Source organism: Pseudopipra pipra, chromosome 6, assembly GCF_036250125.1.
Source record: "Pseudopipra pipra isolate bDixPip1 chromosome 6, bDixPip1.hap1, whole genome shotgun sequence".
Taxonomy (NCBI): Eukaryota; Metazoa; Chordata; class Aves; order Passeriformes; family Pipridae; genus Pseudopipra; species Pseudopipra pipra.
In genome coordinates, this window is record NC_087554.1 from 59,387,742 (window position 1) to 59,403,660 (window position 15,919).

General features: G+C 45.4%; 1 protein-coding gene across 1 annotated transcript in view; it reads right to left on the reverse strand.

The window, feature by feature from the left end:
* Positions 1 to 15,919, reverse strand: part of PRKCH (protein kinase C eta) — a 119,320-nt gene that overhangs the window by 10,972 nt on the left and 92,429 nt on the right. The window contains exons 11-12 of the mRNA XM_064659430.1: positions 9,173 to 9,311; positions 8,068 to 8,256 (exon numbers count right to left, since the gene is read on the reverse strand). Of these exons, the coding sequence (XP_064515500.1) occupies positions 8,068 to 8,256; positions 9,173 to 9,311 (328 nt within the window). The remainder of the gene's footprint in view (positions 1 to 8,067; positions 8,257 to 9,172; positions 9,312 to 15,919) is intronic.

The following is a 15,919-nucleotide window of genomic DNA, read 5'->3' on the forward strand; positions in this document are numbered from 1 at the left end:
TGGCACAGATGAGAAGGGAGCCTGGTCCACAAGTCTTAGGCTCAGACACAGGAACCACTCCTTCCTTAAGCACCTAGGAGTAAGAAGGAAAAAAAGGATGGGGAAGACAATGTCACAATGGCACAGTGAATGCTCCTTCACTTTTCTCCCATCCCTGGCAGGAAAGAGGAGGATGAGTCACAATTGACATCACAAAAGGCTGGGTTAGGAGCTTTTTTTTTGAAGTAAATCTGAGCTTGCATGCTGCAGACTTTAATGAGAAGTTAATTTGAGCCTGTTGGAAAGGAAAGGTGAAAGACTTAATGACTATTTCAGGATGAATTTGGCCTTGGCAAGCTATACACAGATGGCTTTAGTTTTCTCTCACAGTGAATTATTCAGAAGCATGGGACTATTACTGTGGGGAAGAGAAGCACTTGAGAAAGAGGTGTGATCAATCGAGAGAAGTGATTAAAATCACTGGGGAAAGCTGTTTGAGAATTGTGAGGGAAAGAGACAGCATGTGACAGAGATGGATGTGCAAGCTCAGGCAAAACAGGTAAAAAGGCAACCTGTGGTGGGGCACAGCCCTGACACCTCACCACTGTGTGTGTTTATGGCAGAAATGGTCTGGACAAGGATCATTTAAAACTGAAGAACTCCTTCCCAGCTGGGAAACGACAGGCTCCAGAGTCCTGCTTTTGCAGCAGTGGCTGTGGAGCCAATGAGGAAATGCAAGATGAAAGCGTTTCTGAAAAGCAAAATAAAGGAAAAATGTGTACACAGATCCAGCATAGAGCCTCACAGGGAGATTTAAATATCAGCCTCACTCTGAAAGCCAAAGCTTAATCAAATGGTGACTGCCAACTCTGAAGAGATGCCAAGAAGAATAATTTATTGGCATATTTGAAGGCACTTTTAATATCTATCTGCCTTTGTTAACAGGCTCTTCAGCTCTGATGATAAAGCATTGAGCTCATCTAGCTCCCTCTTTGATTTTAGTGGGTCCATCATTGTGTTGTTTCTTTTCCTTTTAAGCTTTGTCAAAAAAATACTCCCAGCATCTAGTTCATTCAAAAACAAGTTCATTTTATATTCATATGCTATTCCAGCACTGCATGTGAAACAGATTATCTGCCTTTTTCTGTCTCTTGGAAAGAAAGAAACTGGCCCAGATCTGTAGGATGCAAGTGTGAAGGAGAGGCACGCACCTTGTGTAGAGTGATGAAAGAGAAAAGTAGGCACCCCTGCACCACCAGCATCTGGCTGCCTCTTCTCACACCTCAGAAGTGCTTGGAGAGGGTTGGGAAGCACAAACATAGGGGTTTGGTCTAGCTCACATGTGGCCAACTGATTGCCCAGGACTTAGAGAACAGGCTAGGCACAAAGGCAGTAGGAAGGACATATGGACTGTTCCTGAATGTGTCAAGTAAAGCACAGTTCAGGTATTCTGAGTGATGTGTTGAGGCAGGATGCAGACACCCACCGTGGTATCTGAGCTGATGACAGCTACTTCTGATTTCCCAGGATCCAGGGGAGTTCAACCCCAAGCGACTGCAGAGTATGAGGAGAACAAATATCTCCAAAGTCCAGAAGACCTCACCCTGTGTGCTGATGTCAGGGGTGAGCAGCTGCAGTGAGTAGGCAGCTTGGATCATCCACACCTCTCCTGAACTTAGATGTCCTTGCCAGCAGTCTGAAACCAGTCCTTTCCCATCCACTCCTCTGTCACAGCAAACTGTTTGTTTTGATTATGTTAAAAAATCTGCCTCTAAGCCTTTCTGCTGCAAGAATTCCATCCCTTTGCCTCCTCTCCTCATTAGTGGCATTTTCAAGTTGACTACAGTGGTGGGGGCCAGTCTGGTTCAACATGGAGCTCTCACCATCCACAAAGCCCTTCTGAAAATTAGGGGTCCTGGCCAAGGGTTTGGGCACTCATGGTGGCATCCCATTAGGGTGGGTAGTTTACTCCTCCTGCAGCACAGCTCAGTGCTTGCTTTGCTTTCTCTCCTTCAGCAGGCCCTGGATGGAATTTCCCTAAGGAAATTTCTTTTCTGCATCTGTATGTGGCCTTCCAGTACTTAAAGGGAGCTTATAAAAAAAACGGATAGGGACTTCTTACACAAGGAGGTAGCGACAGGACAAGGGGAACAGTTTTAAACTAGAAGAGGAGAGATATAGACTAGATACAAGGAAGAAATTCTTGACTGTGGGGTGGTGAGGCACTGCCACAGGTTGCCCAGAGAAGTTGTGGATGACTCATCCCTGAAAGTGTTCAAGGCCAGGTTGGATGGGGCTTTGAGCAGCCTGGTCTAGTGGAAGGTGTCCCTGGCCATGGCAGGGTGTTGGAATTGGGTGATCTTTAAGGTCCCTTCCAACCGAACCCAACCCACTCTGTGATCTCTCCCATCTTCTTTCTTCTCGGCCCATTATAGTAAGTGCCTGCACAGCCTGAGTCTCCAAAGGCTCTGCTGGAACTGTTACCCTGCATCCAGTCAGACTGGACTGCCCTGTGCACTGACCATGTGGGACATTAGAACTTCCTCGTTATTTCTGTGGAATGATAACTGCTTCCCAGAAAGTCCTGGATTCAGCTCACACACACACAACAATAACATTTATCTCACTTTACCATCCCCCAGAATTCCTGAGAAACAATGGGAAGCACTGCTCCTTTTCACCAGAAGGAGGGACAGAGGAAAGTACCCTTCAAATTTAGTTTTTCCTCACTGAGTATCAGCCGCAACTTTAGGGAAGAAAATCCTACACACACTTTCCTAACAGCCACAGAATTTATCTATGTACATATATGGATACATATAGGAAATGCCAACTCCCCCACCTTGTGCTCCGACAGCCACAAACGAGCCCATGAAACACAGGCCATCAGAGCAGGACCTGGCTCCTGCTGACCCACAGAGCATCATTATTGCTGCAGCTGAGTCCAAAGCACCAATTCCCAGACATGACATGTTGACCTAATGTTGACCTGGCACTGCAAAAGGGATTTTACACAAATCTGCAAGAACAAAGTTTAAAGGGTATCTGGTACAGGGGAAGTGAACTCAGTGACACAAAGCAGGAAAGAGTTCACTCAAGCAGACCATTTGCCTTCTGAGTCAGCGTCACTTCCAGATTACTGTTCCCTAGAAAAACAGATCAACTCCAGGTTTTTCTCTTGCATTCTTGGCACTGTGTTGGTGATGCAATTTTTCTCTGAGATACATGTCACCCTTGCTCTCAGCTAAGCTCCCTCACCTTTCCATCCCTCTCACTCTTCGCACTAATCCATTGGAATTTGGACTCCCCTGTGCTGTTCCACCTGTGCTGGGTGAGAGCAGAGCCTGCTAAAACCACAGCCAATTTCCTCTGCACCTTCCTCTTTTCTTGCCTAGTGTTTATTTTTCACAAAAAAACACTTGAAGGGGGACATTACCACTTCTGCCTCTTAACTCCAGTAGTGTTTTCCTCAGAATGCATGTTTTTAACCAGCTGGACGAAGGACAGGCTTTAGTCTCATTTGTGTCCTCAAAGTATATAGATACAGGCAAGGTTGCCTAAGCCTCACTTTTGGAAGGGGCATTTCAGCTAGGCCAGAAGTGCTTCAGAGCCCTCATTAAGACTGGAGGTTAGCATACAAATGCCAAGAGTCACCCTCTGCTTCAGCAAACTCAGCCGTGTCAGGAATTCAGAAATACAGGGTGCAGAAGGCAGAGCAATGCTAACATTTCCCTGGGGAGATGCTGCTTTCCAGCCCCTGCTGTTACCAGGCTCTGAGGGTGAAAACATCTAAGCTGCAATTGCTCATCCAAATTTCCAAGCCTTTGGGCCAGCCATGGCTACTTCAGATCATCAGTCCATGGAGCGACTCAATAGGCTTAGCCCTTCTCTCCTCATCCGAAACCAGACTTGGGAAGGAAAATCCCTGCAGCTTTCCCTGTGAATTTGCTTCCCATTACGCCATCGACTTTTGAGACCTGATTTTCACTGTGTCCCTCCATTCTGCCCTCCAGCTAAGCTGACTGTGAGCAAGGCAGTGGGATTGAATTGCATCTGAGAAAGCCATACATGAGGCGAGTGAAACACGCTGCCAAAATACCACCCCGCTTATGGGAAGCAAGAGGATTGTATTTCATTTTGCAGTTCACTCAGCTGAATCCCAAAGCCTCTGGCTGCCTGGAAAGCTCCCCTCTCTGCTCCAGCACTTTTTGCTAGTGACAGTTAACAAATTCAGAATATTGATATGCTGTAACAAAGCAATCTCTAGCTGCACTCTCACTGTAGAAGATTCGGTGCAGCAGTCTCTGCTCTCTGTGTGCTCATGCAGTTTCTCTTTCACAGTCTCTCCATCATTAGACACTGGTGATTACTTTGTCAGCTGATGGCAGAGAGTATTTGAAAGAATTTATTTTACACAGACAAACTCAATAGCTCCTCTGGCATAAACTCCTTGTGAGTGCATTCAGGTAAAGCTACGGAGAAACCTTTTTCATTTGGGAATCAAAATCAAAGCAAAACGTAAGTCTAGAATAAGCTGGAGTGATCTGAATCCATTCAGCAGCAATTCTGCTTTTCTGCACTTTTTTACTCCCACAAGCAAATCCATGCCCAGTGTGAGTTGCTCACACGAGCAGAGGAGACTCAGTTTGAGTCCTCTCCTCCTGACTTGAAGCATCGATACCTGAATTCCCCAGTGACACATTCATACAGGGCAGGGTACACAAGTGAGATGTCCTGCTTTCCTCCTCCGGGAATACTGACTCCAGTGAAATCCTGCTGACTTTCACTGATTTACCCCTGTCCTACTGTCTCCCCAGCTCCTGAGGGAAAATATCAAGGACAAAAAAAACATTAAAAATGAAACGGATAAAACCTTACTTTTCTAGAGCACAAATATTTCTGCTTTCAATTCTATACAAAGTCCCAGGGCACTGGGGTTGGTTTTGTTTTCCTTGGTACCAATGCTCAAAAACCTTCTAGGAACACCCAGTGACGCAAATGAAGTCCTAAGGACGTAGTTTTGTTATTATCAGGAAACTGCAAAGATGAACAAGGTGCAACCTTCAGAAATCATGTGGTTTCTGGTGAGGGGAAATTGGTGAAGCACAATTACGCAAAACGAAAGCAAAACAAGGTAACAGCATCTGTGAAATGGGTCCTAAAACCTATTATCCTTGTTCAAAATGATGCTGCTCATGAAGGCAAACAGATCAAACGCTTTCTAAACTTAGATATATCCATTTGTACAGCATCTCTAAGCACCTACACCTAATTGCATCTTCCTAGCAGAAGAATTTGATTTTCATTTCAGAGCTTTGTACCCTTCAAGACTCAGTGAATTCTCACTAGTCCTGTTCAAGGTTAGAGGCCAGAACTTTTAGTGAGGGGATAATCCAGTTATTAAGGCTATTATAGCCTTATCCTGCAATACAAGAGAACCCAGGTTTAATTCCCTGATCTTCCATAGGCTTCCGTGCCATGTAATTACTTATAATCATTTATGTCACTGCAGTAGTTGAATGCTCTGATTTCCAAGAGCTCTTAACATCATGGGTTAGAAAGCACTGTCACATCTGTAAATTAGAGATGTGCATGTTTTGTTGGAGGTAAACACAGCAGTGATTAGAAGATGCACATGCAGTCATAATGCTGTATCTAAGAGAAATATTAGCATCAGAAGTCTGGGAGGAAAAAAAAAATCTACATATTTAGCAGCTAGAAAATCTACTATCTTCCTTAAAAAAACCCAGGTTTACCATACTGTGTTATACTGACACCTAAAAACACTGACCAAACGTTGTACACTGCAAATATAATATCTCAGCAGCGAGTGAATTGTTATAACTGAAAATAAAGCAAACTGTGGGGAGGTTGTTCCATCTTAATCTAGAGCCTCAGACAATGTCATAACAGGCTGTTTTCTTTCCATTAAAGCCAACATGCTCTGATGCCTCTAAAAACTCAGTGTAAGAAAGGAACGAGGAAATAAGGAGTTCTTCTAGTGAACAGCTCTTGAACCCAAAAGCAGCTACTGTGAAGCTGCAGAAATTCAGGCTGCAGCCAACAACCATCAGTGCTGTAAAACAAGATGCAAAAGTCACCTCCAGGTAGTGGCCACCCAGGGAACAGAAACACTGAAGAACTGAAGGTTCAGTGAGAATTTCAGTTGCAACTTTATCACAAGGTTCCTGGTTAATGCCCCGAATTTCAGCCTTTTTCCCCGAGCAGACATAGGGTAGTGGTTCCCTTGAGCAGTGCATGTGCATTTCAGAGAGGCAGTTTTGGTTTCATTTAGGTTTCAGCAACACGTGATAGAGCAGACAAGCAGAGTGGCTGGAGAGATTTATCAGACAAGTAACCAGCAGTTACTAAGCTGGCTGGGCAGTTTTGGAAACACTCAATCGCTTTCTATTGAAATTCTTAGCTCCCTCCTCAATTCTGGCCTTTTTTCTCCAGTACCCCTCATTATGTTTCTTGCCTGTTAATGACAGAAGGGACCCACTGTTAAAATTTGGGCTCTGAACACAAGCTAGAGCAGCCAGGGATGACTGCAGCTGCACCGACTGTTTTTATAAGGCTCCAATCAGAATTAAGAAAATAAGCTTTTCATCAAGAGGCTAAAACACAAATCATATTTTACTACCTTCTGAGACTCCTGTTATAATGAGCATCTACCTGACCACATTTTACCTCCATGTCATACTTATGCAAGACACCTGCAACAAATCCACTCTGCTATTACTTCAGCTGAACAGGAATTGGCTCAGGTGTTCAAGAATCCCAGTCCAACCACATGAACACTGCCACAGAAGCTGCAATGAACCTGAACTTCACATTTTTATATTTTATATACGTTGCAGGTTACTTCCAAAACCCAAGAGGGCCTTCAGCATGACAAACAATCACTCCTGAGCACAACTTGCGATTTAAAAACTCCTCTGCCTCCTCAAGAAGTGGATTTTTTTTCTCAGTTGATTTCTGTGGAATTTATCAGATGCGTTTTCAGCTACAGAAAGTAGTTGCTCAACTCTTACACAACATAAACCCTTCAGCAGAAAACTTCCAGATTTTTACTACTAAAAAGCTGATGAAAACAAGCTCTCTTCTTTCCCTCAAATGGGCCCATCATTGATTGCCCCATTTATTTGTATCAGTGCTTCACAAGTTAATGTAAATTAATACGTTATGCAACCATTTCTTAGATCCTCTATTGCCACAATATTTAGTAGCATCCAGTCTTATATACATCTTTGTTCACTGTGCATTTGCAAGAAAACAGAATACGTTGATCCCTCTCTCTCTCCAAAGAGTGCTTAGAGATATTAGGTGATTTGATGAGGGGCAGGAAGCAGAAGTAAGCCAAGTAAGGTCTATAGTTTAATCACCTTTTGATTCACTACAGAAAAGCCAGGTACTTCCAGTGCACTAGGCTCCCACACAGCCCAAAATCTTACAAAGCTTCATTCCCATTCCACAGGAAAAGATTTGAGGCATGTGGATAAAAGAACCATGGAAAAAGAGAGTATGTGGTAGGACAAGGACAAAGTGTTGCCAGCAACAGCTCTCCTCAAGCTCTTTGTTGTACAGCCCCTTTTTTTTTTCCTCCCAAACACACAAAAAATAAACCCCAGTCTTTGCATGCAGGTAGGCAGCAATCCTGGGAGATTTAGTTATTACCCACAGTCAGAACGAAGGATTATCATGAAGCCCTCACTTCTTTGCCACTGCAGTCACATGGAAACCATACAGTCAGTACATACTAAACACTGTGTTTACCTGCTGCTTCGTTCTGGACGATGATTGCATGCTGTCAATCATTAAGCCATCAGGGAAATGCCCAGACACACAGACATGCTCACACTTCTCTTGCCAAGTTGTCTACTGAGCCATACAAAGGCCATAACTATGCAAACACACCTAAGTGCAGCAGGATGTGTTCTTTTTGTTTACCCTTCAATCCAAGATAAGAAGAGGTCCAGGGTCAGGGTAACTGCGATTTCTGTGTGCCAATACCCCAGCCCTGTTTTCCTTTGCTGGAGTTAGGATAAGGAAAGCCAGGACAGAGAGGAAATGGACAAAGAAACTCACTGCTTTGAGGATTGCCACTGCATCCTGCTGGAGCCACGTCGGGTAGACGACTTCGTCGTTCAGAATGGCCTCGAAGAGGTCGTCCTCGTTCTCCGCCTCGAAGGGCGCGTGGCCGCACAGCATCTCGTACAGCAGCACACCCATGGCCCACCAGTCCACGTCAGGGCCATACAGCATCTCCTGCAGGATCTGGGGAAAAGGTGGGAAGGAAGTATCAACCCTGAAGCTTCGCAAACTGAGCAGGAGAGGAAAAAGGATTTGGAAACGTGAAGGCAGAAGTTCTCGCTATGTCCTAACAGTGCTCTCTGCTAGGCTGGTGGATTTCTGGGAACGTAATGGTGATCTCACTCTGGGAATGCCCAGATCAGTACAGAGGTACCTCAGTGCATTATACAAGGGGTGAACTAGTTTAGCTGCTCCCAGGGTCACCTGGGAAACGAGCCCCTAGAGTGATGCTGGGGTTGAGCTGGAGAGGAGGCACTTCGGCAAAACTGGCTGAGCAGCCAAGCGTGTGAGTTGACATCGCCTCTTCCTTGCCCCTGGGAAGGAAATGTTTACCCAGCTCCAATGGCAAGGCTTTCAGCTGGAGAGGGGAAGGAGTGTGAGTGTGTGAGAATGGTACAAACACGAACCACGGACAAAAATTCAATTGTGCTGAAGGATCTGAAACCCTGTCAGAACATCTGGCAGCATCTGATCCTTGAAGAGGTGTTTATTAATTTTGTAGTGAGCTTGGGGAATGACAGGGAATGCAAGGAGGTAGAAAAAGGAACTGGAAAACGAAGGAGAATTCACTCTTCTTTCAAATCAAACTGGGACGGCATCTGTATATGACTCTCAAGATTTTTGCAGCTCTATTTCCATTTTTCATCTCATGTTTTCTAATCAAAAATATAGGCTTACTCTGGTGCATACAGCAGCCTGAAGATTTACTCATACTTTGTTTGCACAAGGGATTGATTACACATTTAGGAGGAAGCCTTGAGCTTGGCAGTCAAATAAGGCACAGCTAAAGATACCAGGGAGTACACTGGCTGTTCCAAAGCTAACCTGTGCTTTCCATATTGTAACCAAGTTTTCCTGGCCAAAGAAAGGTTTCCTATACCTCTGGAGCGATGTAGTCTGGCGTACCACAGAAGGTGGCTGTGGTGATGCCGTCATGAATGCCCTCTTTGCACATTCCAAAGTCTGCCAGCTTGCAGTGTCCCTCATAGTCCAGCAGCACGTTGTCCAGTTTCAAGTCCCTGCAATGAGAATCATTCACAGAGTTGCTACGTGCTTGGAGCAGCCCCAGCACAGATGGAGGCAGCATCCCAGGCCTCAGAAGCTCAACCTGTAAACTGGGCAAGATTCATCATCACAAAAAAATAAACAAAAGTCATGCAGGATGGGGTTTTCTTTTACTTCATCTCTTACAAAAGGGAGGGACGAACAAACACTATTCTGCCGAATAGCATTTAAAAGGGGCAAGTGCTACAGGATTTCGCCCACATGGCTTTCCAAACTCACCACAAGCCTGGCTGGCAGGGCTCCTGCTCATTTAGCTCTGGGACTCACTGGAGCAGAGGTTGCCAGAGCTGTCAGGTTGTGTAAGGATGTTATGATGCAGCAAAATGCACTGCACGGGACGTGCTCTGATTCAGCAAAGCACTGGAGCAGACAGTTGGAGCTTGGGAGGCGAACAAGACCTCTGCAGAGGGGCAGCAGATCCCCTCTTCTCCCAAGGTGTGGGGGTTTCAGCCACAGACTTCCCTGTATCGGGGCAAGTCTGACTAATAAACCCCAACTGGAGCATTATCCAGGCTATGAAGAAAAGAAACTCCCTTCCGACATCACACCACGTGGGCAGTGGGAATCTCTGGGCAGCATGGGATGCCTCCACCATAAGGCAAAGTTTTTAAATCCTCACAGCTGTATTGATTCCAGCAGCACACTAATATAAGAAGTGAACTTTCCCCATAGTGCTCATTCGGGTAGGGACCTCCTTGTCATTGTCAAGAGACCTGCAGCCCAACAAGCTGCAGAGAGGCACATTTTCCAATACATCACCTTTAACAGCCAGGGAGCTCCTCATCAAAAGCAGATCTGTCAAAATGACAGAGCCCTAACAAAGCTTATCAGCTTGCCTGACCTTGAGACTGCCCAAGGGAATAGCCCACAGTCAGAAGCACTGTCAGGAACATGACCAGAAAGCATGGGGTCACCTGCAGACTTAGGCAATGCCTGCCTAAAAATACACCAGCTCATAGCACCTCTGTTTTTCAGCTGTCAAACGAGCTCCAGACACCACTGGAGATGGAGGAAAGGAGCTATGACGGGAGCTCTGTGCAGCACAAACATGTCACAGCTCATTTTTTGAACTGTCTCAAGTATTGGCCCAAGAGCTGCCCAGAACCCTCACTGCAGCTCTGTAGCAGGGAGGTGTTGCCATCACCATTTTACTGAGGTGGAGGACACCTTGTAGTCCTAGACAAAGGCACCTTCAAAGTCATTCCTATGCCCAGATCATGACCAAAAAACTAAATACATTTGATGGTCTCAGGGCCTCTTCATGAAAGCCATGCTGGATCTTGATCCACTTTGCCCTCTGGTTGGACATCTATTTCCCTGGAAAGCGGGAGCAATGGGGAGGGTGGTAACATAGTATCATAGAATTGAAGAACTGGAAGAGACTTTAAAGATCATCTGGTTCCAAGCCCACTGCCATGGGCAGAGGCACCTTCCACTAGACCAAAAGCCCCACCCAAACTGGTCTTGAACACTTCTGGGGATGGGTGATCCAAAGTTTCTCTGGACAGCCTGTGATAGTGCCTCACTACCCTCTGAGTAAAGACCTTCTTCCTAATATCTAATGTAAGTCTCTCCTCTTTTAGTTTAAAATGGTTCCCATCCTATCATAGGTGGTGGCATCTCCATATCACCATGAAAACCCACAGGTGAGCTGAAATCTGAATTCAGCCTGATCCTGTTCATCCTCCATCTGTGATCCTAAAGTGAAAATCATGTGGTTGATGGCTCTGCTGTGCATTGGCATTTCCACAGCCCATACCACCACAGGAAGCTTCTCTGGGGCTTGAGACATCTCTCCCTCCACTGTTGCAGTGGAAAGATCAAGGACACATTGTGTTAAGACAATCAGAGCCACATCCTCTCCTAAAGAGATAAGGAAAAGTATTATTACTCTCTTGAATGGATGGGAAAGCAAGGGATAGAGGTTAAGAAACTTGCCCGTGTCCCCCAGAGACAAGACCGAACACCAGCTTCCTGAATTCCAGGTCCAGATCTTAATCACAAGATCACACATCCTCTCTCTTCGACTTTAACTCAGCTTGGCAACACAAGCCAGCAAAAGGCCTGCTGCAATGCTTCTGCCCTTCCCAGCAGGCCCACCAGCCATCCAGTGGCCACTGAAACCTGGATGGCAGGGACAGTGCCCACGCCTGTCTCCTGCTGCAGTGTTTGCTCTGGGCGGGACGCTCAGCGGGAGACACTTATTTTTTTCCCTTCTGAGAATCACGAATGGCTGCTAAGGCCTGTGGGCAAAGGCTTGTCCTGGGAAGGCTTTAGGCGAGCACAGTGAGAGGTATTGTGCTTGGTCGCCCATGACAGTCCATCTTCAGCACCACTTTACAGCCAAAGCTCCTGTTGCTCTTCCCTGTGGTTCCTGGCAGAGCCAGGAAGCCCTCCAAGCACAAAGGCAGGCCTTGTTTCCAGGAATCTGCAGCGATGTGGTTGAAACGTGCAGTTTATTCTTGGCTTGGGTTTAAATGTAGCAAACACTGCTTGGTCCTGGGCAGTGCTGACTGTAGTGGTGTGCCCTTAAAGGTACAACTGGAAGGGGAGTTTTGGTGAACTCGCTCGATAATCCCCTTGAAAACCTCCCCTCACTCCCTGCAACATCAACCATGTCCTGGCATGCTTTGGGAATACCTCAAAATACACCATCCTTACATTTGAGTCAGCAGAAAGAGTCACGTACATGGAGCAGCAAGAGACAGCTACAGAGCAGGGCCGGCTCTGCCGACCACATCTCCAGGCAAGCTGCCACTTCCCAGTCTCTGCCCCACAGGACATGCTGCAGGAGCCCCCAAACCCCTGTTAGCTGCATAATGCACCATGCTCAGCACAGCTCTGCAGGTGTGAGAGTGCTCTGCGTTCGCTGCATCCTCCCAGAGAGCCTCTACCTGTGTGACTGCCACTGAATTTAAACTCTCTGCCTCTCACTGGATGAGCACAGTTTTAACCACATGAGGCAAACCTCCAGCCCTTTGGCTTCTCCATATGGCACGCTACACTCATTAACAGTGCCTGTTGTCTCCTCCTGCAGCTGAAATACCAGCTTCTCTTGACTTCTGTCCAGCAACGTGAAATCCAACATTTTCTATTTTCACATAGCCTGTAATGTGACATTACTCTGGCTCTTGCTTGCTCAGGCCCTTGCTACGTGCAGATCATTTTAGGATGGGCAGTGGCTGGCTCAGCCACATGGCTCCATTGGAGCCTGCTCTCTCCAGCTGCCCCATAAGATAATTCTCTGGGAAAGTTGTGGTTTGTGCATTTGTCTCAAGCCATCCCATCGTTAAGCTCTGAACTCGCTGCTTGATGTTGACAGGTCCCCCCACACATTGATACCCTGTGAACCAGCACAGCCACATGAGAGGAAAAACACTGACAGCTTCTCAGATTTACAAGGAGCTCTTCATTTTCGCAAGAATTCCGGGAAGCTGATGAAACTGGAAGTCATCCAGCTCAGAAGGTCCAAATCTACCTCATTTCCTTAATACTTGCATTTTCCATTCAATATTTTTAGCAGTTCCATGAAGCTATAACGGCAGAGAGGTTTTCTGAGGCTGCGTTTCAGAGGTCCGGCTGAGGTTCTGCCTTTCACTGGCAAGCCTTCCCTGGAAAACAGGCTTCATCCTGACTCAGAAAGGCCGTCTTTGTCCTCACCCACAAGCTACGGCACATCAGCTTAACGGTCTTGGTTTAGTCTAGACCCAGAAGAAGTGACAAAATGAGCTGCTTCAGCGTCACTCTCTGGAAGAGGTGTTCTTTACACATCTGCTGCTCGAGTTTGACATGCGTAAAAAACCCAAAATTACAATTGCAGATGATCTGGTCCTTTTCCGAAGCAATCTGTCAAATGCAATCTCCCTGCACTATGGAGTTGTGCCAGTGAATATGTGTTATACACGTACCTGCCACTTGCTCTACTCTGACCATCTCACTCGTGATGCACAAACCATGTTTGAAAAGATGAAGTTTGGGGGTTTTTTCCCCTTATTTTGGTTTTACCTCCCTGTTGTGGTAAGAGCTGTACATGTAGTAAGGATCTTCTTCAGAGGAGGAGGGGTGGCAGAAACTGGCTTCTTGCCTCAGTTCAAGGTTCTCCCAGGTTTGCTAATCTCAAAGGTCCAGTTTAAAGCTTGTAAAAGCCTGGTGTTCCCATCTGAATGCAAATCATTCAGCCACAGAAGCTGTAGGTGCAGAGCATTGGGAGTCGGACACAAAGGTAGATGTGACCAATGTCAAAGTCCAGCCAAATGGTTTTAAAACATACACAAAGAAAATCAAAGTCCCCAAACCTGAAATTAGCCAAATGAGTAATTTTGGCATTTCTGAAAGGGAAAAAAAACTTTCCCCATAGACACTCCTTGGAAACACTTTTGGGTGAGCAAATGTGCATTCAAACCCCTTCACAAGCAGGGAGGAGATTTTGATTTTTCTCCACCTCTTCTGCTGAAGTCATTTGACTTCATAGAAATACTGAAATCTCCATCATGATGGAGAAAAATGTTTTTCTATTGCCTGCTCTGTAGCCAAAGCAATACACATTTCCAACTCCTTCTCCAGTGACATTGTAATTATTTTTTTGTGTGTGTGAAATGAAGCAACTTCAGCAGAGGAGAATGAAAGATATACAACCTGTGGAATAGCACAGTTGGTAAGGTACTTAAAGAGGCAGGATTTTTCAAGTTGGAGGCTCTGCTCCAAACACAGTGGACAACAGATTTGAACCCATATTTTGGTTCAATGAGGAGATGAAATGGAGGTCTCAGTTTTATGTAAAGCCCTGAACACTCATGTGAAGCTGATATTGTTTCCCATTTTCCTTTGCATTCATCAGTAACATCCAAATAAAATATTCTAGTTTACTTGAAACCAACGCTGTCTTGACTTACAAAAAAATATTTGTTTTACAAAAGCCCTGACAGTTATTTTGGGCCCACAAAATCTGAAACAATTTTCTATTTCTTTCCACATCAAATTTTGGAGAATCAGTAACAAAATTAAAAAAAAAAAATTATTTTCATTGATCTGTTCCCACCAGGTTTGGACCAGGGGACCTTCATGCTTTGTTCCCAAGATTTAATACCACTTTGGGAATTAAGGCTATTGCTAATCTCATGTGTCTTGGGTTGTAGAGAACTCCCTTATAAATTCCTTCACAGAAAATGGTTCACATCTCCTATATTTTTCTAATAACAACCAAAATGTATTTTTATGGTCAAGTAAGCTTTTATAACCAGAAACTCATATTCTCACAGCATCAAGGAAGAGTTAAGCAAATTTCCTAGGCAGTGGTAAAGCTGAGTGTGAGCAGACAGCAGTAAATACAGGCTGAAGCTGACCTGTAACATATTCCACCAGAGCTAAGACATAAAAAACTCAGGCTAAGCTGCTGCTATTTGCTTAGAAACATCTTTAGGGTAGGAGGAAACACTGAAATCACAAATGAAACACCAGATCAGAAAAAGATCAAGCTGCACTGAGCTGGAGAAAAACAGTTTGAAATCCTGAGTTTTGCTGCCAATTAAAAGGATGAGCTGTTGCTCCCTTCCAGCCTCAGAGGCTTCATCTAATTCAACTCCTGTCATATTTTAAAGGGAAAAATTAGCACAGGTGGAGCAGCCCCCCTGTGCTTACACAGGGCACCCTCGTGGGCACAGCACCAAGTGAAGAACTAGAGGTAGGACTTTGTTACACAGCATATAACCTGTGTATAACCATTTACATAAATCACTGCATGGGGCTGACATGCTGAGATGCAAAGCATTGCTTTACACACCCACAGCTTCACAGTACAATCCCCAAAATCCCATGGGATTTAGTCTGTGTGCTCCATCCTTCCCAGTACCGCACGAAGTAACGTCCAAATTACAGCACAGGGACTGCAAAATATAACTTCAACTCCTTGTTTCCTTGAAAAACATTCTTTTGGGTAAAGAAAACATTTCTTCTGGTTTCCAAACAACCTCTGAGGTGCAAACACATTCAGACCACCAGTAGGCATGCAGACAGCCTGGATATGGTGTATTGCAACCTGCAGTGCAATGTGACAGGACAGAAATGAAGGGAAGATGTCTCCAGATTCTGTAATTCATAATTACCAGACAGTAGCAACGAAACATAGCAAGTGCCCTTCTGCACTGTCCTAACAGCCAGAAGTTGTTTTCAAAAGCTGACCACACTTAAGTGTTTAGGGACCGTAAATACAGCCACCATGGCTCCAGGCTGAACTTCTCATTTCCCAAAAACAAAGCAATAGCAGAAATGTGATATAATGATTCAAGGATCCAACTCAGACTCAGGATAAGTGGTATGAGTAAGAGAAACTCCACTGAAAATCCACACTCATTGCTAGGCCATTGAACAGGAGACAGCCGCCTGTCCTTGCTGGCTGCTTTGGGCAGCTGTGGGAGGCAGAGCATCTCAGCACCTGAGCAGTGCTCCAGCACCATGCCTGGGGACTTTACAGCCTCATCCCACCACAGCACACCCTACAGACTCTGCAGAGAGCTGCAGGGAAGGAATGTGGTAGAATACAACAGAGCCTCATGGCTTTTCTCTG